Raw genomic sequence first — 23,729 nt, forward strand, 5'->3', positions numbered from 1 at the left:
TAAGGTTGTCTGCGCAGCTCCACGCGCCAGACTCCTTACAAGGAAGCCTGCGCGAAGACCTGTTGTTCCTGCGATACGCGAGGCGAACTGTTCTCGAAGCGCGCTAAGAATTGTAGTTCTTCTCGCAGCGCGCTAAGAACGGTAGTTCTTCCCGCGACGCGCTAAGAATTGTAGTTCTTCTCGCAGCGCGCTAAGAACGGAAGTTCTTCCCGCGGCGCGCTAAGAATGGTAATTCTTCCCGCGGCGCGCTAAGAATGGTAATTCTTCCCGCGGCGCGCTAAGGATAATAGTTCTTCCCGCGGCGCGCTAAGGTTTGTTCTGTCAGCCTTCGCCTTCGCGCGTGCGCTCGAGCCTTCTCGCACTAAACCCTTTGAGTTTTCTTCTGTTTAATCTAGCCGTTTGCTTTTGTGATGTCTTATCTTCTGTGCTGTTGACCTGACCTATCTTATGTCTGTAAAGCCACTTTTGGCGCAGCATGCGCACCCACCCCATTGGTTGACAGAAAAAGTGACTGACATTATCTTTTGAGATCTGCTTTTCCATGCTTGACCAGTACCTTTATCTGACCCTCCCATGCCTGTTTACTGTTACCTGTCAGCTTTTCCTTTGCCCCCTGCAGCTGCCATATCCTTTGATATCTTTTGCTTTTGGAATCTTTTACTTTTTGGAGATCTTTTCCCCTTTTCTAGGGATTGTGTTCCCTAGGGTTTCCCTATAAATAATAATGCTATTTTCTTAACACTGCACACACAAACACTTATTATCTTTCTTTTCCTTTGCTCTCTGCCGTTGTCCTCTGTCGCCTCCTCTCTCTGCCTTCGTCTTCCCTCCTGTTCTGCCCTGTTTTCCGGTAATCTATTATATATAATAATTTGTTTAAGTTACTTATTAATTATGCTAACTTATAATCAAGACTTAAAACCAATCGTTAAAACAATAATCTTTAATTATATGTTAACTTGTGCTTGTTTAAAGTTGGTTCTTGCTTTATCTTACACCGCACCGTTTATCAAGTGAGTAATCTCGTACCTAATCCCTTTTTATTTTTAATGTTTTGGGATGTTCATGTGTTCGTACAAACTTGAGTCTTAAACTTGTTTATGAACTTTAGTCGCGCAGTATCCCATGTGTTGAGGACGTTTACTTGGCTGTTTATTTGTATGTGTGTATCATTAACCGCTTTGTTCGGCCTATTCCGCAGTTTTCATGGATCCATTAGATGAACACGGGAGACCTATCGTTTACGGTTTTCTTTGTTTACACTTGCACAGATGTTTTCTTGTTTTTGTGCTCATTTGGGAGCACGGATTGAACTATGAACTATGATCTATTTAGGCTTGATCACAATCTGATTGCACCCTTGTTAAACACCAGACATACACGTGTTGCGCGCAGATTTATTGTTATCTATGTATTGTATTAAACTTGATTTCTCACCAACACGCAAGTGTTTGACGTTTTATTTTAACACATGTTCAGGTTTGCTGTAGCTACATTTGGAGCTTGTGGACACGTAGGACGTTTTTACTTTTGGACCTAGATTAAAATGTATCAAGACAAGTTATTGTTGTTCGAATATTTTGCCTTATAATATATTGAATTATGTTGCTTTATGTTATCTTGTGTTTACTTTGCGCGTGCGCGAATGAATGTATTTATTAAATATTGACACCCAAATAGTGTCACGAGTAATGAAACAATATGTGGCGCCCCGATGTATAATCCGCCTTTGGTCGGGGTGTTACAGATTGGTATCAGAGCTACGTGACTTTAGGATAGGTGGTTAGACGTAACGGCCTAGAATACCTAAGAGTCCCTTCTCGCGCATGAGAGAAATCTCATGTTTGCGCTTATTGTTAATTACTCGTTATTTATAAATATGCTTGCGCAGACGCAGCGTATGGTTTTATGTTTTATTTCGCGATATTTCGATTTTTGCTGAATTTCGATTTTTATTGATTTTACTTACATATTCGTTTGTTGGGATTGAAAATCCGAAAAGTCATGGTGATACATGAATAGTTGATTTTCAATTTCCATTTACGATTATGTTCTGAGGTTGGAGACTTGAAAAGCCATGGTGATACATGAATTGTCAACCTCCAATACTCATTTTCTTGTATATTTTATATTGAGGATTGAAAAGTCATGGTGATACATGAATCGTCAATCTCCAATACTCGTTTGCTCGTATATTTTAAATTGAGAATTCGGAAAGTCATGGTGATACATGAATTGTCGATTCTCGATTCGAATTTGTTATCTGTATTGAGTTTGCATTCAAATTCATGTTTTACTTTAACTGTTGATGGTATCTAACCCCGCGAAACCAAGTTTATTAAGATGATACTTTGCGCTAAGATATTAACTAAAATTAAAACTTTTATAGAATGCCTCCGCTATCTCGCCGTCATCAGAGGAGAGAAGCCTCGCGCAGACGTTCGCAGCAACGTTCCCAGGAAATGGCCGCCGCAATAGCCCAAGCTTTGAGCCAAAACAATACCTCCAGTTATAACATTAAGTCCTTTAATGCGGGTAACCCTCCGAAGTTCACAGGGCTTGAAGGAGCCACCATGATGCTCCAATGGCTCGAGAAGATTGAACACACTTTCCTCCATACCCAATGCCCTCCTGACAGACGAACTCTATATGCTTCTAGTGTCCTGGAATCTAGAGCGCTTACATGGTGGAATGGAGTAGCTCATGCGCGTGGCGCAGAAACTGCTTCTAGCATGCCCTGGGAGTAATTCAAAGAAATTCTGACGCGAGAATTCTGCCCTCCCAACGAAGTTAAGCGCCTGGAGGAAGAATTTTGGAATCTTAAGCAATACAGTGGTGAAGCGCGCGAATACGCGACGCGCTTCCATGAACTAAGCCTGCTTGTCCCTCACCTTGTTACCCCTTCCCGCCGAGCCATAGAGAAATTCCTTGGGGGTCTCCCCATGGAAATTCAAGATTCTGTATGGACCAGAAACCCAGCAACCCTCTCTGACGCCATTGAGTTGGCCGCTGTGCTCAGCGACAACCATGTCAGAGCAGGAACCCTGTTCCTGCGAGGAGCTGAGAAGACCAAACCCACCAAGACTGCCCCTGAACCAACAAAAACCAAACCTGAACCCTCAAACCGTAACAATCCGAAGCGTAGGCGCAGACAAGTTTATGCGCTTACCAGCCCGCCCATTGTCCAGCAACCCACCTACCAACCTCCAGTACACGCTCCTAACCCACTGTCAACCTACCCAACACCTCCTGTAGTCCATAACTATGCCTTAACCAATCCGGCACTCCCTGCCCCGCCAACTAAGAAACCTTACACAGGAACCCAACCCTTTTGCCCAACCTGTAGACTTCACCACCCAACTCAAACCCCGTGTCGACAATGTAACCGATGTGGCCGCGTTGGTCACTCTGCTGAGTACTGTAGAGTCCCTTCCGCCAATCCAATTGCGCCAACACCACCAGTCTACCCGCAGAACCCACAACCAACCTACCAAAACCCACGACCCAGATCGTGCTTCAACTGCGGTGATCCCAGTCATTTCCGGAACGCGTGCCCGAGACTACAAGTGCAAATCACACAAGCGAATCCTGTGAACCAAATTTCGAACCAAGTGGCGCGCGGACGAGCTTTTAACATAACCGCGCACCAAGCGCAAGCGAATAATGACGTAGTTAATGGTACATTTTTGCTTAACGGATTTTATGCTTCTGTACTTTTTGATACTGGCGCCGATCGAAGTTTTATCTCTCGCACGTTTGAGCAGAAGCTTGCGCGACCGCGCAGCGATTTAAAAGAAAATTTTTCAGTTGAATTGGCTAATGGTGAAACTGTTTTAATTAACTCAGTGATTAAAAATTGCACGCTTAACCTTAACGAAAACGATTTTCTAATCGACCTCATCCCCATGCCTCTTGGAAGTTTCGATGTTATTATTGGTATGGACTGGCTCTCGAATAATCGCGCCGAAGTTATTTGCGCCAAGAAGTTGATTCGCATTCATCGAGAAAATGGTGATCTTCATATCTACGGCGAGAAACCCTCCAGTGGTCTTAAGCTTATGTCTTGCGCCGAAGCCCGAAGACTCATGCGGAAGAAGTGTATTGCATTTTTAGCCCATGTGGTTAAACCCGATGAAGGAAAGAAGAAGCTTCGCGATATCCCTGTTGTGCGTGATTTCCCTGAAGTTTTTCCAGATGATCTTCCTTGTATCCCTCCCGCTCGTGAAGTCGAGTTCCGTATTGATCTTGTCCCTGGTGCTTCCCCCGTAGCTAAATCTCCTTACCGTCTTGCGCCCGCTGAGATGCAAGAATTGGCAAGCCAACTTCAAGAGTTGACTGCTAAAGGATTCATTCGCCCTAGCTCTTCGCCCTGGGGTGCTCCGGTGTTGTTCGTTAAAAAGAAAGATGGTTCGTTTCGCATGTGTATCGATTACCGCGAGTTGAACAAACTCACCATTAAGAACCGGTATCCCTTACCGCGTATTGACGACCTCTTTGATCAACTCCAAGGTGCCTCTTGTTTCTCCAAGATTGATCTCCGCTCTGGCTATCACCAGTTGCGCATCCGCGATGAAGATGTTCCGAAGACTGCTTTTCGAACTCGTTATGGCCATTTTGAATTCTTGGTCATGTCCTTCGGTTTAACCAACGCACCCGCCGTTTTCATGGATCTAATGAATCGGGTGTGTAGGCCTTTCTTGGATAAATTCGTGATTGTGTTTATCGATGACGTTCTGATTTATTCTAAGACCAAGGCCGAGCATGAGCAACATCTTCGGTTGGTATTGCAAAAGCTTCGAACCGAGCAGCTCTTTGCCAAGCTCTCCAAGTGTGAATTCTGGTCTGATGAAGTACAATTCCTTGGCCATGTGGTTAACAAGATGGGTATCCATGTCGACCCATCCAAAATTGAAGCAATCAAGAACTGGATTACGCCGACCACTCCTACCGAAATCCGTTCCTTTCTGGGCTTAGCTGGTTATTACCGGCGATTTATTTCGAACTTCTCGAAGATCGCTTTGCCTTTAACAGCTCTAACGCACAAAGGTAAACCGTATATTTGGGGCTCGAAGCAAGAAGAAGCCTTTCTGACGCTCAAGCGTTTGTTGTGTGAAGCTCCTGTCCTTGCGTTACCTGAGGGTAATGATGATTTTGTCGTGTATTGCGATGCATCCAACCAAGGTCTCGGTTGTGTTCTTATGCAACGAGGCAAGGTTATCGCTTACGCATCAAGGCAACTCAAGGTTCATGAAAAGAATTATACAACTCACGACCTTGAACTAGGCGCAGTTGTTTTTGCCTTGAAGATCTGGAGACACTACCTTTATGGTACTAAGTGTATCCTCTACACTGACCATAAAAGCCTTCGGCATATCTTTGATCAGAAGGAACTCAACATGAGGCAACGCCGATGGAACGAACTCATCAGCGATTACGATTGTGAGATCCGGTATCATCCTGGTAAGGCTAATGTGGTAGCTGATGCGCTCAGCCGTAAACCTAGCCAGCTTAACTGTATCTTGCCGCGCACGCAGCTTCACTTCGCGCCGATCCAAAGCAACCTTGAATCGCGCATTCGTGACGCGCAGCGCGCATCCATCAGTAATTGTAACCTTCACGCCGAGTTAGCGTGTGGCGCGGAAGCGCACTTTGTCCCTAATCTGAGTGGAATTCTCTGCTATCTCAATCGCATCTGGATTCCCTTTGATGAGAATCTTCGCGCTGATATCCTGAGTGAAGCGCATAAATCTTGGTATTCTATTCATCCCGGCGCTGATAAGATGTACAAAGATTTGCGCATTACTTATTGGTGGCCCGGTATGAAAAAGGATATTGCTGTGTTCGTAGCTAAATGCCTGACTTGTTCTAAGGTAAAAGCTGAACACCAACGCCCATCTGGTTTGCTCGAACAACCAGAAATTCCTACGTGGAAATGGGAAGGTATAGCGATGGACTTTATTACCAAGTTACCTTTGACAGCAAGCAAACATGATAGTATTTGGGTAATAGTGGATCGATTGACTAAGTCTGCTCACTTTCTGCCCATTCGTGAAAACTACCGTGTTGAGCAACTCGCGCAGCTTTATGTCAAGGAAATTGGCTGCCGTCATGGTACTCCTTTGAGCATCATATCCGATCGCGATGGCCGTTTTATATCTCGCTTTTGGAAATCTCTCCAATCTGCGCTAGGAACTCGCTTGGACATGAGTACGGCATATCATCCTCAGACTGACGGTCAGTCTGAGCGAACTATTCAGACTCTTGAGGATATGCTCCGATCTTGTGTTCTTGATTTTGGAGGTAATTGGGATTCGCACCTGCCTTTGATCGAGTTCTCTTATAATAACAGCTATCATTCCAGTATTGGTATGGCCCCATTTGAAGCACTTTACGGTCGTAAGTGCCGCTCCCCGATTTGTTGGAGCGAAGTGGGTGAAGCTCAAATCACAGGACCCGAACTTGTTCAAGAGACAACCGATAAAATCGCCAAGATCCGTGATCATCTGCTGACTGCCAGAAGCCGACAGAAGAGTTACGCAGATCGCAGGCGAAAGCCTCTCGAATTTCAAGTTGGTGATCTTGTTCTCCTCAAAGTGTCGCCTTGGAAAGGTGTTGTCCGCTTTGGGAAGAAAGGTAAGCTTGCTCCTCGTTATGTTGGTCCATTTAAGATTCTCGCGCGTGTGGGAAAAGTTGCCTACAGACTTGACCTGCCTCCCGCGCTCAGTAATGTGCATCCAACGTTCCATGTATCCAATCTTAAGAAGTGTTTAGCTGACGAGAACCTTCACATTCCACTTGATGAAGTTCAAGTTGATGAATCTATGCATTTCGTTGAGAAGCCTGTTGAGATTATGGATCGCGAGGTTAAGCAAACCAAGCGCAGTCGTATCCCTATCGTGAAAGTTCGCTGGGAGTCCAAGCGCGGAGCCGAGTTTACATGGGAAAGGGAAGATCAAATGAAGATCAAGTACCCGCACCTGTTCTCTGCGCAGCCTACTTCGAGATAAATTTCGGGACGAAATTTCTTAAAGTAGGGGAGACTGTGACATCTGCCCCGATCCGACCCGACCCAGGTACCCGTTTCTCCGATCCGATCTCTTTCTTTTATGATTTAATATTTATTTATACTTATACTTTATTTTTAATAATAATAATATTTTCCTTCCCGCCTCTTCCTCTCTTTTCCTTTCCGCCGTCCCGTCCCTCTTCTTCTCTCCGCCTTCTTTTCTCTCTTGTCGCCGTCCCGCCCTTAAGCCCTGAACCCCTTCTCTTATCTTTGTGTCCTTTGTTTCTTCCCGCCTAAGGTTGTCTGCGCAGCTCCACGCGCCAGACTCCTTACAAGGAAGCCTGCGCGAAGACCTGTTGTTCCTGCGATACGCGAGGCGAACTGTTCTCGCAGCGCGCTAAGAATTGTAGTTCTTCTCGCAGCGCGCTAAGAACGGTAGTTCTTCCCGCGGCGCGCTAAGAATTGTAGTTCTTCTCGCAGCGCGCTAAGAACGGAAGTTCTTCCCGCGGCGCGCTAAGGTTTGTTCTGTCAGCCTTCGCCTTCGCGCGTGCGCTCGAGCCTTCTCGCACTAAACCCTTTGAGTTTTCTTCTGTTTAATCTAGCCGTTTGCTTTTGTGATGTCTTATCTTCTGTGCTGTTGACCTGACCTATCTTATGTCTGTAAAGCCACTTTTGGCGCAGCATGCGCACCCACCCCATTGGTTGACAGAAAAAGTGACTGACGTTATCTTTTGAGATCTGCTTTTCCATGCTTAACCAGTACCTTTATCTGACCCTCCCATGCCTGTTTACTGTTACCTGTCAGCTTTTCCTTTGCCCCCTGCAGCTGTCATATCCTTTGATATCTTTTGCTTTTGGAATCTTTTACTTTTTGGAGATCTTTTCCCCTTTTCTAGGGATTGTGTTCCCTAGGGTTTCCCTATAAATAATAATGCTATTTTCTTAACACTGCACACACAAACACTTATTATCTTTCTTTTCATTTGCTCTCTGCCGTTGTCCTCTGTCGCCTCCTCTCTCTGCCTTCGTCTTCCCTCCTGTTCTGCCCTGTTTTCCGGTAATCTATTATATATAATAATTTGTTTAAGTTACTTATTAATTATGCTAACTTATAATCAAGACTTAAAACCAATCGTTAAAACAATAATCTTTAATTATAGGTTAACTTGTGCTTGTTTAAAGTTGGTTCTTGCTTTATCTTACACCGCACCGTTTATCAAGTGAGTAATCTCGTACCTAATCCCTTTTTATTTTTAATGTTTTGGGATGTTCATGTGTTCGTACAAACTTGAGTCTTAAACTTGTTTATGAACTTTAGTCGCGCAGTATCCCATGTGTTGAGGACGTTTACTTGGCTGTTTATTTGTATGTGTGTATCATTAACCGCTTTGTTCGGCCTATTCGCAGTTTTCATGGATCCATTAGATGAACACGGGAGACCTATCGTTTACGGTTTTCTTTGTTTACACTTGCACAGATGTTTTCTTGTTTTTGTGCTCATTTGGGAGCACAGATTGAACTATGAACTATGATCTATTTAGGCTTGATCACAATCTGATTGCACCCTTGTTAAACACCAGACATACACGTGTTGCGCGCAGATTTATTGTTATCTATGTATTGTATTAAACTTGATTTCTCACCAACACGCAAGTGTTTGACGTTTTATTTTAACACATGTTCAGGTTTGCTGTAGCTACATTTGGAGCTTGTGGACACGTAGGACGTTTTTACTTTTGGACCTAGATTAAAATGTATCAAGACAAGTTATTGTTGTTCGAATATTCTGCCTTATAATATATTGAATTATGTTGCTTTATGTTATCTTGTGTTTACTTTGCGCGTGCGCGAATGAATGTATTTATTAAATATTGACACCCAAATAGTGTCACGAGTAATGAAACAATATGTGGCGCCCCGATGTATAATCCGCCTTTGGTCGGGGTGTTACATCGTAATCGTTATTTAAAAAAGAATAGTTTATATAATTCGTTACTAGTCGTTAGGAGCCTAAAGGTCTTTTTTCTTTTGACTCGACCAAGGACATTTAAATTATTAGGACCGGCCCTAAAAAAACATCTTACTTTTAATCATTTGGATACTTGTAACATAACAGTATGATATTTAACTTTTCTTTTTTGCTATATATGTGTGCGCGCACATGAAACCTAAAATGATACCAAAATACTACTACTAACCTAATCAACTTTTTAATTTTTTTTTTATCATAAACTTAGTGGATTTACGAGCATCTATCTTCATCTTCGTTTCTATAATTTAACTAAAAAGCAAATTTTTCTTCAAATTTGATTTTATTGTCAAGAACCTTCTACATCCAACTATCTATTTTAATCTCACTCGAAAACATTTATTTTAGTATTCTTCTTTTTATTATATGGAGTTGAATATGTGTTTCTAAAAATAGATATGCTTTTTAATTTTGTATGAATTATTCCCTGTCATAGAGAATTCAATGTAGTTGTCTTTTAGTTATTTTATCTATTTTTTAATATATTAAATAGAAAGCATAGATATGAAGTCTCAGATGTAAAATTCTCTTAGAACATTTACATTGGAAGTTTGGAACCTCAATATCCATATATTCAATATAATATTGAGGAACTTGTGCGTTACATATATACGCCTCGTATCAGATACATATATGTAACTTTGTAAGTCACACACACACATATATATATATAGGGATGAGTTATAGTAAAAATAAATAGTTTTCTAGGAAGAGTAAAAATAGATCTAAGCCCTTGGATCTAGGATCTAGTGGTTGAAATTAGTAGTTTTCAAAATACCAAATAGTTTCTTATGATCTAGGATTTAGCCTATATAGTTTCCTAAATAGGCTAATATAGTTTCCTAACTTTAAATTTCATGTCCTTCATACTCTTCCTACAAAACTATGTATTTTTATTTTAACCCTTTTATATATATATATATATATATATATATATATATTGAGAGAGATAAAACTAGTTATGAGATCGACCAGTTTTTTGGTTGTGTTCAACCAGCAGACCAATTGTGTGGTTCATAAAAGCATTCAAAGTAGTTGGGTTTTTGACATTGTTTAAGAGAGGTGACATGATGTGAAGGAGAGAGGGTATGGGAGCGATCTTATGTAAAACACCCAAGAACCGAAAAAGGCAAAGCTTGGGCATGCTCTTATTTTCCTTTTTTTCTTCTATAAACAACATTTGAATATTATATTAACATCTAGCAAGAAGCTAGAACTAATAGACGTTACACAGCGTTCATTGTGGGATTAAATTCACAAAACTACAATTACACCGACTGGACCATTCTATATATGGTAGATTAGACCTGTCCTTCACCCATAGAAATTCTTGCATCTTGATCCCGTCATAGATGCTTGCAATTGATGTGACTTGAATATTGAAACCTTTTCGTTACGCACTCCCCGAATGAACCATCATATGATCTATTTTTTTTAGAGAATTAGGAGTTCCTATCTTAATGTAAGGCTACCTAACAAGTGAATTCACTACATATATGAGTTTGGCTCATTAAAGCTAGGATAATCATCCTTAAATATCTCGATCAAAGCAGGCATATGTCAAATATAAATACCCCGAAGCTACAGACATAACAATGTTAGGTGAAATTATATATAGATGGACCTTTTGTCGAGACACTTCTTTATACATGTATCTGGTCTAGAAGATATATTTTACTTATATCGTATAGTGACCCGCTCGCTCACTCAGGAATTTAATGTGATTAATCACGTGCTTCCGAAGGAAATTGAAGAATTCATTAGGAATCTTACAAGATCAATTTGTTCTTTTTTCTATGACAGATGGTCATAGCTAGAGTAAATGAAGACTCCTAAAATGGCACGCATATGGAAGCCTACTCAGAGCAAAAATCCCCCGTTGTAGATTATAATGTCCTTTTATGAAGTGATGATGTTGAATTTTGTGAAAGAAGGGTGATCTTGCACCCAGAGTGCATCAAATTTCAAATTAAGTTTGCAAAAGTGTTAGGAGGTCAATATTTCATCTCTATTGGCAACAACTGTAGAATAAAATAGAAACCACACGCGAAAACAAAGAGCATAACAAATTGAAAAAATTAAGGACAAAAGATATATACGTGATTTGATTTAAAACTAGTTATGGGTTTACTTAGAGGATAAATAATTAGGGTTTCCCTAATGCTAAAACTCGGGGCCAAAGAAACACTCGGAAAATAAGTGAATCGATATTTTAACAACCTGCAACAAAAGCTCACCTATTGTATAACCTTATCATGTCATATCGCTTCTATTTCTAATTAATTCTTTAAACACTTTTATCTCACAACGTAAGAAAATATAATTATACAAAACCTAGATCAAATCTAGTAATATTTCATGATTTTCTAACCTCTACATAAAGGACAAAAAATCTTGTAAATTCATCATAGAACTTTATTTTAAATAGTTTATATATAAATTTTTTCAAAGATTAGTAGAAAAAGGTATATGATTTTAAGAGAAACCTATTAAAATAAATAAATAATTTTCCATTTATGGTGAGTTGTCCGTTTAAAAAATAAAATAATTTTTTTTAAACGACCAACAAACGTAAATGCCTAGATACTCTGTACGGGGTGATCTAGTGACAAAAGACCACCGCCAGCTGGCCCAACTCAGCTGTACGAAGCCCTTAACTGCCTCCAAGTTATCTCCAGTTTCTGGGAAAAAACCCAATCGCCTGAAGGCCCACTGGTGGTAAAACCTGGACGCCCTCCGGATCGATCAGAAGATCACAAAGATTCCAGTCTTCCTTCATTGAGCCACTAACGTCCCCCAAAATGTTACAAGTACGGTTTAAACTTGAGTCTCCATGAAAAACTCATGCTTCCTGCCACCAGACAAAAATAAAACAAAATAAAAAATAATCATTATCATTAAAGTAACAAAGTTAAAAAATTAATTGATGAATATTAATAAAAATCAATTATCATTAAAGTAATTAATTGAAAGAAAACACAAATCCCATGTGATATGCTACCATGTATGCAATCTATAAAAGGTCAAACTTGTTCACTAATAATAATAATATTACAGTTGGGTGAAAGGAAGAAGATCCTCTCAGTCTCTACAAAAGTAAAGTGATTTCAATTTCAATTTCAAAACCCTAATCCCAAATCACAAATGTCAGCAATCATCCCCAATATCCCCAACAGAAGCCCTAATCCTCTCACAGACCCCTCACAATTCACCTATTTACAAGACCCATCTGCATTTCAGCAACCATACCCACATGTAAAGTTTCTTCCTTTTTTATTATTTCCTCAATTTTCTGCATTCTGTACAGTAAATTATCAATCTTTATGCAGATTCATTTACTGGCTGTGACCAATCTTGTATGGTTTTTTAATTTTAGGGTTTTGATTGGGCTGAATGTGTGTTTTTGATTTTTTAGATGATATAAAGTATTATGCTATGTATTGTGAGGAATTTATGTGATTTTTTTGTTTAGGGTTTCATTTTTTTCTAAATGTGCTAAAAGATTCAATTTTTCTTTTTCCTAATTTGTGAGAACATGATTGTAAGTTATGGCATATAAGGTTTAAAGGGTGTATGATTGTTCTAAACTTGGAACTTTAGTCATGCCCCACATTATCAGTTTTTGTAAATGTGTGAAAAAAATCAAATTAATATGTGTGCCTTTTTTTGTTTTTACGCGGGACTCGTAAAGAGCGACTCGCATGTGAACGCGAAAGAAGGGTGAAAAACTTTTCATAACTCACTAAAACGCTTTTTAATAATTTACCTTTTATTTTATGTTGTTGATTTTATTATTTATTTTAATTAAGTTTATTGTCTTGGTTATGCTGATTGAAATAAATATTTTGGTTGTGTTTTCTGTTTCATTTAGGGGTCTAGGTCAATATTTTGGTTGCTTTGCTCGAATTTAACGAGTGAGTTATTAGAGTAATATAAAATTTGCGGCTCATTGTATTGTTAAACACAACTTTGAATATATCATAATAAACTTTCTTCCATATGGGTTTTTATCTAAACGTTTGCTAAAACGTATGTAGCAATTTATAATTCGTTTTCACCACGCGTAAGTATTTATGATTAAAGGGTGTAAGTTTGTTCCAAATTTAGAACTTTAGTCATGTCCCACATTAACCCACTAGTAGGGGGGGGGGGGGGTCTTTATTGTTTTAATGGATTGGTTCTAAAAGGAATTCTAGATGTATGTTCTAAGTTTTAAGCAAGAAACACGTGTGAGTAGTTAACCTAGGTATAACTATAAGCGTGAAATCGCTCGTATCTAGGAAAATTTGCACAGCTGCGCGAACGTATATGGAAAATCATTAGCACAGTTTTAACATTTTAGTATTTAAGTAAAGATTTGATTAGTAACTCTATAGTTGCTATGATGATAAAGGGGGTCCTAAAAAATGATGGCGTTGAGAATATAGAACAATAACATAAAATCATATTAACCAAGTTAGTTTTTAGGGAATAGATAACGATAAGGACATCCCGATCACCATCCTGATCGGCTTTAAGGAGGAACGACGAACAACTTTCAAGAAAAAAGGTTCATGATTAGTCTCTCGAACTGAGTACCTCTGCTGCAATTTCAGTGGTTCAAATGACTATGAGGACATACAGGTCACCATGAAGGCGAAATGGTTCGGTAATCAACCAAGTTTAAGTATTTAAGACCATTTGTATGGAGCGATGGGGACATAGACACTGATGTAGCCTACTGCGTTAAGGTATGGTGGTATCGGTGGAGAGCAGTCTTAGGGGTCTTGTGTGATAGGAGGTTACCAACTAAATTAAAAGGGAAAAGTTTATAGGGTGGTTGTTCGACATGCCATGTTATATGGAAAAATTGTTGCCCGTCCAGAAGACACATGCGCATAAGTTGGAGGTAGCAGAGATGAGGATGTTGCATTGTATGTTTTTCAGGATAGATTAAGGCGACTAGTATATCAGATGGATAAATGAGGGGGGGGGGGATATATATGTTTTGTGCATGTGAAGAGGAAAATGACGGATGGGATTTTACTGTGTTTGGTGGTTGGTTGGTAGTTATGAGATGGTCGATAATTAATTGTATGACATATGGGAGTTCGCGTGTTGATAGATATATGTACCTTGTGTGTAGATATTAATAGTATCTTGCAAAGTGTATGAACATGAAGGTTTCTTTTTAACCACAAGTAATAAACTTGCAATCTTGTTTAATGTCAACTTAATTTGGTTTTAGTTTAAAATATTCATTATATTTTCGTAAAATGTAAACACAAAATTTTTGGAAAATTCAGGTCGGTATGCCTATGAATGAGGCCACAAACGCTGCCTTCGCAACAACAATGCAGCCTGAAAGTATCCTACCATTTCCGTGCGAGGTATGTCACATTTCTTGTAATACTAAGGAGGTGCTCGATGTACATACGCGAGGTAAAAAACACCTTAAAAATGAAAAAAAGTTAGCCGAACCATCTGCCAGTGACCTGCAAATGGTGCCACCACAATCTGTTGCAAGTGAAACTTTACTTGATGATTTGGAGAGTAAGAAGCTCAGGTTATTGCAAAATGGAGCGGCACCTGAAGCATTGATATTATGTGAAATTTGCAATGTCATATGCAACAATCAAGATGGATTTCAAAAGCATGTTGCTAGCAAAAAGCATTGTGCAAAGGTAAATTAAATAAAGTTACATGCTTTCGGTTTAAAAATCAACTTTTATAGTTTTGGTACTTGATTTCTTATGTTACCATGCAGGCAATCATCCAGCAGGCGAACCCAAGTGCAATCTTTGATGCCACATCAGCTTCCAGCACTGCTTCACAGAAGAAACCCGACACCTTTCCATGTGCAATCTGCAAGATCACCTGCTCCGGCCATGAACTCTTGAAGATGCATTTAGCAGGAAAGAAACACCTCAAGAAAGTTAAAAGAGTTGGGCCAAATACCAAATCTACCCTCAACCACTACTGCTTCACAGGACACACCACCCACCAACCTTGCGGTAAAATCAGAGTCCGATGAGGACAAAACCGTCAATTTGTCCTTGACCCCTATTGTTTCACAAGTGACACCACTCGCCAGCCTTGTGGTAAAATCAGAGCCTAATGAGGACATACCCGTCAATTTGCCCTTGACCCCTGTTCCTTCACAGGACTCAACACCTGTCAAGGGCAAAACTGTAAATTTACATGGAGCTAAGTCGGTGTGTGAACTTTGTGAGATCAGTTGTGACACTGATGAGATGCTGAAAATTCACCTAACTGGAAAAAAACACCGAAATAATTTACTAAAATCTGAGCAGTTAATTGGACCGAAACCTGCGCTTACTACTGAACCTGCAGAAACACCAAAGTTGATTGGACCTGTGAAAGAAGAGGGCGAAATGGTCAATTCAAGCGGGCGTAAGAGGAAGAGCGGGAAAGGTGGAGGAGACGATGACGTGGAAGCAAAGAAGCAGAGGGTTCTGCAAAGTGGGACCACACCGGATTCTGTAAAAGTTTGTACGCTGTGCAATGTTGTTTGTAACTCCCGAAAGGTGTTTGAATCTCATCTTGCTGGTCAGAAGCATGTCACAATGGCTGTAAAACAAGCGGAAAGTCGAGCAGGAGCAACAGGTCAACAATCTTGAAGCTTGTGTCATTTGTGTTTCATTTTGATTATGTTTTTTTAAGTAGGATTGCATAGTAATTTGAAGTTGAAACTTAAGGGTTATTGTAGAAAAAACTTGATATGATCGACGGTTCGATACTATCTATGGTTAGATAAATTTTCTTGTTGATGGCCGTTCTCAACCTCAACCTCATTTGATGATTTGTCTAGGCTCAGATGTTTAGGTACCGGTTTCAGTAATTTGGGTTGATTATGGGTTCGACGTTCAAATTACTAGCCAAAAACTTAAAAAAAATAAATTTAATGGTTTCATTAAAGTTTAAAAGAAGGGTTTTTACTAAGGTTTTTTCTTTCTATAAAACCTAAAAAAATTTGGATTTTTTTTTCTGTATTAAGTCAATTTATTATTCACTAAAAGTTTGATTTTTTTTTTTAAATTAATGAACTCATATAAAGCATAAAATGTTAGTTTGCTTTAAAAAAAACTATATTGATTATTGAAGAAGCAAAAGCATGTATTCCTACATGGACTGTTAGATAAATCTTTATTTTCATTTTATGGTTTATGTTATAAACGTAGCAATTAGAATCTATGCTTTTATTTCCACACATGCTGAGTTACTTTTAGTCCATTAGATTAGTAATAATAAATAAGTTAACCGGTGTAAATACAGTACCTGAGAAGTAAAACTAGTATCAAAAGATAGGCATCCAAGGAGTAAAACATACAATATTTCTAGCTATGAGGATGCTGAGTCCTTAAAAATATGACACCGTAGATAAATCTCACATTAGTTATAAATATGAGAGTTATTGAGCTAATAAGTAAATTTAAGACTCAAATACTATTAATGTATTTTGGACACTTTAAATGTGGATTAGAAGGTGTGAGGACAAGTGCACATGTAAGCGTTCTTGTGTAGTAGAAACTTCATGATTAGTGGATATCTTATAATCAATGACTTAATCAACGGTAAAATGAACAATATTAGCTGATATGAGAGATCGGATGTTACGAATTTGTTAATACCTTTAGGATACTTAGGGAAAAATATACCGAGTTAGTTAGATAATTCTAAACAGCCAAATATTTGTATTTGATTAACTTGATTAGAGAGTAGTTTGTTTTTAAAAATGATTTTTTTTTATTTTTATAAATGGTATGGTCTAATACTCTAATTAACCTTCATATATATTGTACCAAAAAAGTAAAAGCAATGATCCAGTTATTAAATCCACATGATGGAACAGAAGAGTTGTAGACAAAGCATTGCCTTGTTACTTCTTACAGTTTTGATGGGAGAAGTACAAGTCTTAAATGCATTTAGTACAACCCCTTAAAGCGGATAGTGGTGGGTGAGGTAGTTAATACTCATATGAAGGAACAACTTTAACTGGTTATTTGCAGTTTTGAACGTAATAAGCATTTGTCCCAGAATGTCCAATCTCATATCTACATCTACCTTTTAAGGTTTTATTTTTTATGAATAAAAATATCATATATTATTATTGGGGGTAGCTGGTGAGTACCACCATATTTACAAAATTTCAAGCCTCTAGGCCACCTTTGTAATAAGTTTACAACTATTAGAATCAACCGTGTAATTATTAAACATTAAGGACCAACAACGCAACACCTTCCTAATGAGTAATTTGATGCAAAGCATCGGAAATAAATAACAATATAAACTAATCTCGCCCCATTTTAAGAAATTAAGCCCATTTCACAACAATCCATTAACCCAATACCATTTACCCTAAGCCCACCCGTTTCCCAATTCAATTAACATCAGTCATTTAACGATTGACATCGAAGGTGGTTAGAATCAATAAATTTCTCTTGCAAGGGCCGGAGATACAAATTTGAATTTTTATTATAAAACACTTACTCGTTTGATTAGTTTATATCTATCTGTTATTAAAGTGCTTCAATATGTTGAAGAAACATTTAACACTATTGCTAGCAAAAACAAGCATATGGACTTCAATTGGATATGAAAAAAAAATTTATGCTTTAGTTACACTTAGTGATGCATATGCATATGCTAGAGGTCACAAACATATTGTTTCAATGTCTTTTAATGGAAAGAGCAAGATTTTGTTGAAGGGTTTAATTCATTTTTTGAGAATGTTAACTCTTTTTTTGAAAAACATGGTGACTGTTATATGAACTTAAAAAAGTCACAAACAATATCGATATATCGTCCATATTATGAGTATGATTGCTTCAGCATGGTGCTAGACTGCTAGATATGCAAATCCAAGAGTTCAAGAACAATTTTAATGAGGTAGCATCTGAATTACTTATTTGCTTCAGCATGGTGCTAGATATACCAAAGATACTATGGTTACTTGGTTAGCCAAGATATATCCATATGGTTTTGAAGACCTTGATAAATGAAGACTTAAGATTGAACTCCCAAATTATTGAGATTACCTAAGAGCGAATATACGATTTGCCGGCTTGAATGATCTATCTAGTCATATAAGATTAATGGTTAAGAAACACCTTGCATTTAAGTTGGTGTAATGCTCATTAAAGTTATATCTAGTTTTACCGTTGAGAGATGCATTTCTGCAATGAAGTTTGTGAAATCTGATTTGCATAATTGGACGAATTCATGATGGAAATTTGAGCAATAGTTGTACTTGCATCAAAAACCGTTGATACGTAATGTTTCTCTAAATGATGTAATGGCTCAATTTAAAAAAAATGTAAACTCAGATATAACAAATGTGAATATGTTACATTTTTATCATGGGTTGTATAATGACGATTTACATCTAGTATGCATATGAAATTTGAATTGCTTTTATCCTTTTATTATGTTATCTGACTTGAACCGAACCAAAAAATCTACAATCTAACGATAGCACCGAAAATCATTCCCAGGTCTATCACTGAATGAAACTATGAGCTATTTAAGAAGCAACAAGCTATTACTCCAAATTTCTTTTAGAAGAATCCATGTTTTAAAAACAGGTTTAGAAAAGCTTAATACACCAAATACTTTTTCATGAGAAACGAGTAGGTATGTTTCTTGACAATATTAACCCCAAAAAGGTAAAAAGTAACCAAGGATCTATTGTTTGAGAATATAGGAATGAGTATATCATCTTTAATAAAGAAAAAGTCAATTTTTTATACATTATACAAAGTTACAAACTATAAGAAACTTTTTGACAAAATCAAACTTTATACAGATGCATAACTTAATATAAATTTTTCACTCATATTTATCAAAATTTTAACTTACTCCTAAACTAATAATAGCATTTAATATATCATCCAACCAACAAAAAGAGAAGGCATGCCAGCTTTATACATGCCCATTTTTTATAAGCTTTTTAGTTTTTAGTCCACTGCTGGTCAATGTGGTCAACAGCTAGGTACCATTTGGGCAACAACCTACAAGTAGTGTCTTAACACTCTAACCCTAGCACTAACCATCTTCAACATTCTCTAAACAGTTTTGAGTCGACTTAACCCGTTTTTGACACTCGCAAAACAACCCATCTTGAACCGAACTCATTTTGACCCGTACACAGATGTGAATGTAAAAGAATCAACAGCTTTAGAATAATACAATTTTGAGCCGACCCGTCTTTGACACCCACAAAAAGACCCATTTGAACAAAACCCGTTTTGACCCATACACAGATATGAATGTTAGACTAGAATCAGCTTCAGAATGATAAATTCTAACACAACCTAGTTTTGACACCCACAAAACAACCCATTCTGAACCAAACATATTTTGACCCGTACACAGATATGAATGTTAAAGAACTAACAGCCGGCTTTAGAATGATACAGTTTAAAACTGAACCCGCTTTGACAAGTACAAAATGACCAATTTTTAACCGAACTCATTCTGAAACCCACAAAAAGACACATTTTGAATCGGACTCGTTTTGACCCGTATACAGATGCAATTGAACCGAGTCAACAGACCCGTTTTGTCACCGACAAAAAGACCCATTTTGAACAAAATCAATATTGACACCCAACAAAAACCCATTTTGAACCGAATACGTTTTGACCTGTACACAGATATGAATGTTAAAGGACTAACAGAGTAACAGTCAGCTTTAGAATTCTGCCAAAAGTGGTGGTATTAGATACATGTTTACAGGTACACAAGGCACAAAACCCATATTTGTTTGAAACCTAGCACCAGCTCTAGAGTTATAGAGTGGAAGTCATAATAAATGCTTTCAAACTTACAATGCCATTGACACTGTTAGAAAAACTGTCATCATACCTGCAATCAATTACTGTTGCAGCATATGAAACACACTTAAATTCTGATTCTTGAATCAACTTATATTGCTTCACTACTAGTACACCCTGCACAACAACTTGTATCTTCATCCACTGCAAAATCCAAGAACCTGGAACAAATTAAACCATAACAAACTCCTCCAGACAGAATTTCTAACACATGCCTGGGCCCTGCTGACATGTCATTAAATATAAAATAGTAATATTTAATAATATTCAGAAGCTCCACTGCTCAGCAAGTTTAAAACCAGTCCTACCCAGCCCGTATTTCATGCACCAGCCCATCTAAGTGATCAGAATAATAACATCACAAGTAGTAAAAACCTCAAGAACAAAACCAGATTATCCTACTTTTGCTACTGAATCGTATAATATACGTTCATTAACAGCATTTATGAAGCTCAAAGCTTTTCTTATTTATTCCCACAAACCATCGCCAATACACCGATCACCATTGCCACTACAATCAGAATATAAGTGCCATGAAGATATCTTTTTTCATCCACAAGATTCTAGCAGCCATTGTTCTTTGTTGCCTGATTGCAACAATGAAAGCAGCAGAAGACGGCAACCCTAACAATCATCATCAGGCTAAAAGGCAGAGTGTATTATGTTTCCGGTGTCGGTTATTGTATGAGGGCCCACGACCACCACCTATCGTATCTGAAAAGACTGATACAGTGTTCAACATGACAAAGCGAATGGTTCCTGGTGACCCGAACCCTCTCCATAACTGACACTTATGTCAATCTAAGCTAAAGGTTATAACTTTATTATATGTATTAATGTTTTTGTATAACCTAGTGGCTAAAGTTTAGAATTATTCAAGAGCTTGTATAACCGTATTAATCGATTCTTAACGATTTCCTATTTGTATTTCATGACTTGTTCTGCTTTAAGACACGTAACTGTCTAACTACAATGATCATCTTATAACATTTCAATTCACTATAGCTAATTATCATCACTTACTAAATCCTCAAACAGAAATAAGTAATAACCATTATGCCTTGAATATCAATAAGTGCTGAGTGCACTCATACATGATACATCTCTCTCTCTCCTTGATTAAAATTATTATAGATTGAAGTTAATACCGTTTGTTTAAAGATATATAAATAACGGAAAATGAAATTAACGTACAAATTAAATTAACGTGTTAACTGTGCGAATCAAGTAAGAGCAATTATATATACAATTAGTGTATATATAATTACATTTACGTGTGCTGATTTGCACAGTTAGCACGTTAATTTAATTTGTATTTATAATTCCAAACAATAAGCAAACATAATAATATTATAACTCTGATAACCGCAAAATTAGGGTTCTAAACAATCTCACAGACTATTAAAATTGCACTACAAAACCATATTCCAAAAACATTCAACATCAAATTATTAAACAAATACGTTTTTTGAAACCCTAACAACACATAACAGATAACATTCAAACAAATCACTGTTTAATATCCATGATGCTCTTGATTTTGGGCGCGTAGAGAGAATACACAACGGCTTGTCTTTTGGCAACTTGAAGCTGAAACTGGCCGTCGGAGAAGGCGGCGGCGATTGATGACGTGTCCGTTAGGGTTTTGTTGTGGCGAAACGCGTCGATTGTACGGCGCTTGGTGTACTCTCTGATGTTGTAGTCCGGGAACTGACGAGCTGACCGGAGAATTGACCGGAAAAGGGAGATGATTTCCGTCCGGGACGGCGGCGGCGACATTTTCTCCGGCGAAGGGTTTTCGTGTGGTTTATTCTTTTCTATTTTTATTCTCACTTTATTTCTTATAACAGATAATTGCAATTTACTCCCTCGTGTTTTGAACTAGTATATATTTGTTCCATCGTATTTAGAAATCGTTAATTTTCTTTTGAACGACCAACAAAGAATGGACAGGCTCATTTCTTCGTTTCCACAAACACCAAGTCGCCACCAAGCAAATCGCTTGGAAAATCCTAGCTTTCTCTTTGGGAAGCGGCGCAAATTTGTGGAGATCAATCACATACCGGAAACTAAAGAGAAAAACCGTTGGGATCTTACACCATTGAGCAGCACACTCCACATAGTTTGGGTTAGCCCACATGAAACATATATGTGTTCAGCAGATTCCTTTATTTCACAACAAATTGGGCAATAAGTTGTGATGTGATATTTGGGATTGAAGTTGTTCCAGTAGTCCGATAAGCGTTTGCAAGTGCCATGATTTAATTGTAGTTGAATTGAATGACTTGCCGGGATGTTTCCTTTAGCCAACGCATCAAATTGGACAATAGTTTTTTTTTTATACAATTATTTTCAAAAATACAACATAACATACAAAATAAACACATAAATATTTATTAGGTGCATATGCATGAGTATTTCTCCAAAAGCATCTTGGATGCCATAAAGTTACATGCTTGGTTAACTCAAAAGATCTTTTCAGTTAAAATCATAAACCGAACCAAATTGAAGTCAAAGTTAAACCAAATTCAAATTTATTTTAGTATCAAACGGAAAAAATCTGTGGTTAAAATGTTATTCAAGTTTCTCAGTTTTAAAACTCAAAACGTAAGTGCCCGGAACTCAAAACATTGCCAATGTGTAGGTAAATTGATGTGTAATTAAGAAAGTTATAAGATAACAATGGTTTGAGAGCTGATGAATAATTTAAACAATATCCCTTTCTTGTTAGGATTGTTCGTTTGACACTACGCGTTATAAGAAATAGTTTTGTTAATAAAATAAACTATGATTATGAAATCATATACCTTTACTAATTACAAAAAAGATATACATGTAAACATTTGTATAAAGTTTTGTCAACCGGTTTACAAACCATTTTATATGTTTTACAATCCATTTACAGTCAGTTGACCGTTTTGATCCTTCCGGAATAACGTGCTTCACAAGTCATAATCTCACATGACATATATTTAACACGAATAAATGTATGAGTCGTTTCCGAATTCATTAATTCTAACAACTTAACAGACCTACAATGCCTTTCGAATAAACATGTTAGTCATGCTCTTACATGATTAAAAATGATTTCTTTAACATGAATAACTGTACGAGTCAATTTCGAATTCATCATTTCTATTTTGTTAACACACTGGTAACTACATTGTTTATGAGAGAGCCTTTGTCTATGTTTTTGTTATTTTATATACTTGGGTTGAAGTAGACAACGTACTAAATAGAACCAAAAAAAAAAATCAAAATTGATGATACACTCGACTTGCTCAGATACAAACAGGAGTGTCAACTGTGTTCACAAGTTAAGAGGTTGATGATTCTCGGGTTGATGCCTTGATCGGTTTAATTATACAAACCGAATACGACCCATTTATTACTCATGTCATGGCAAACATATTTAAAATGGTGTCGTGTTCAGGTCGAGTCATTTAATTTTCATTTGCAAGTATGAGTAATACCAGTGATTTGATAAATAACTTAACATCCAATCTTATTTCTTGTTCCCGTTTTACAAACTTGATTTTATATGTTTAATGAAAAATTTCATATTTAAAATTACTAGTGAGGAGAAACTAAGAAACAGATCAAACACTTCCAATATGACCCCCATAAATCTAAATAGGAACTCTTTCAAAAATCATTTTAACAGGGTTCTGTCCGGATTATCCCATAAATTAAAAAGGTCGTGTTTAGGTTGACCTGTTTAATAAAATGGGTTATGTTTCAGTGTTTCGGGTTGAGTCAGGAATTGCTATCCCGATATGGAAAACCATGATTAAAAATCGGATCGGAACTGCAATATTTACTAAAATGTGCTAGTTCTGTAAAGTTTTATAAAGTTTAA

The 23,729-nt window shown here is 37.7% G+C and overlaps 1 protein-coding gene across 1 annotated transcript; it reads left to right on the forward strand.

The window, feature by feature from the left end:
• The first annotated feature begins 12,170 nt into the window (after positions 1-12,170).
• On the forward strand, positions 12,171-15,084 carry LOC143587626 (uncharacterized). The gene is made up of 3 exons (XM_077068870.1): positions 12,171-12,290; positions 14,321-14,698; positions 14,782-15,084. The coding sequence occupies exons 1-3, from the start codon at positions 12,180-12,182 to the stop codon at positions 15,046-15,048; spliced, it is 756 nt and encodes a 251-aa protein (XP_076924985.1). The 5' UTR covers positions 12,171-12,179; the 3' UTR covers positions 15,049-15,084.
• Positions 15,085-23,729: the final 8,645 nt, after the last annotated feature.

This window comes from Bidens hawaiensis, unplaced genomic scaffold (genome assembly GCF_021521415.1).
Source record: "Bidens hawaiensis isolate Kalapana, Puna unplaced genomic scaffold, B.hawaiensis_p1.1 tig00035627_1, whole genome shotgun sequence".
Taxonomy (NCBI): domain Eukaryota; kingdom Viridiplantae; phylum Streptophyta; class Magnoliopsida; order Asterales; family Asteraceae; genus Bidens; species Bidens hawaiensis.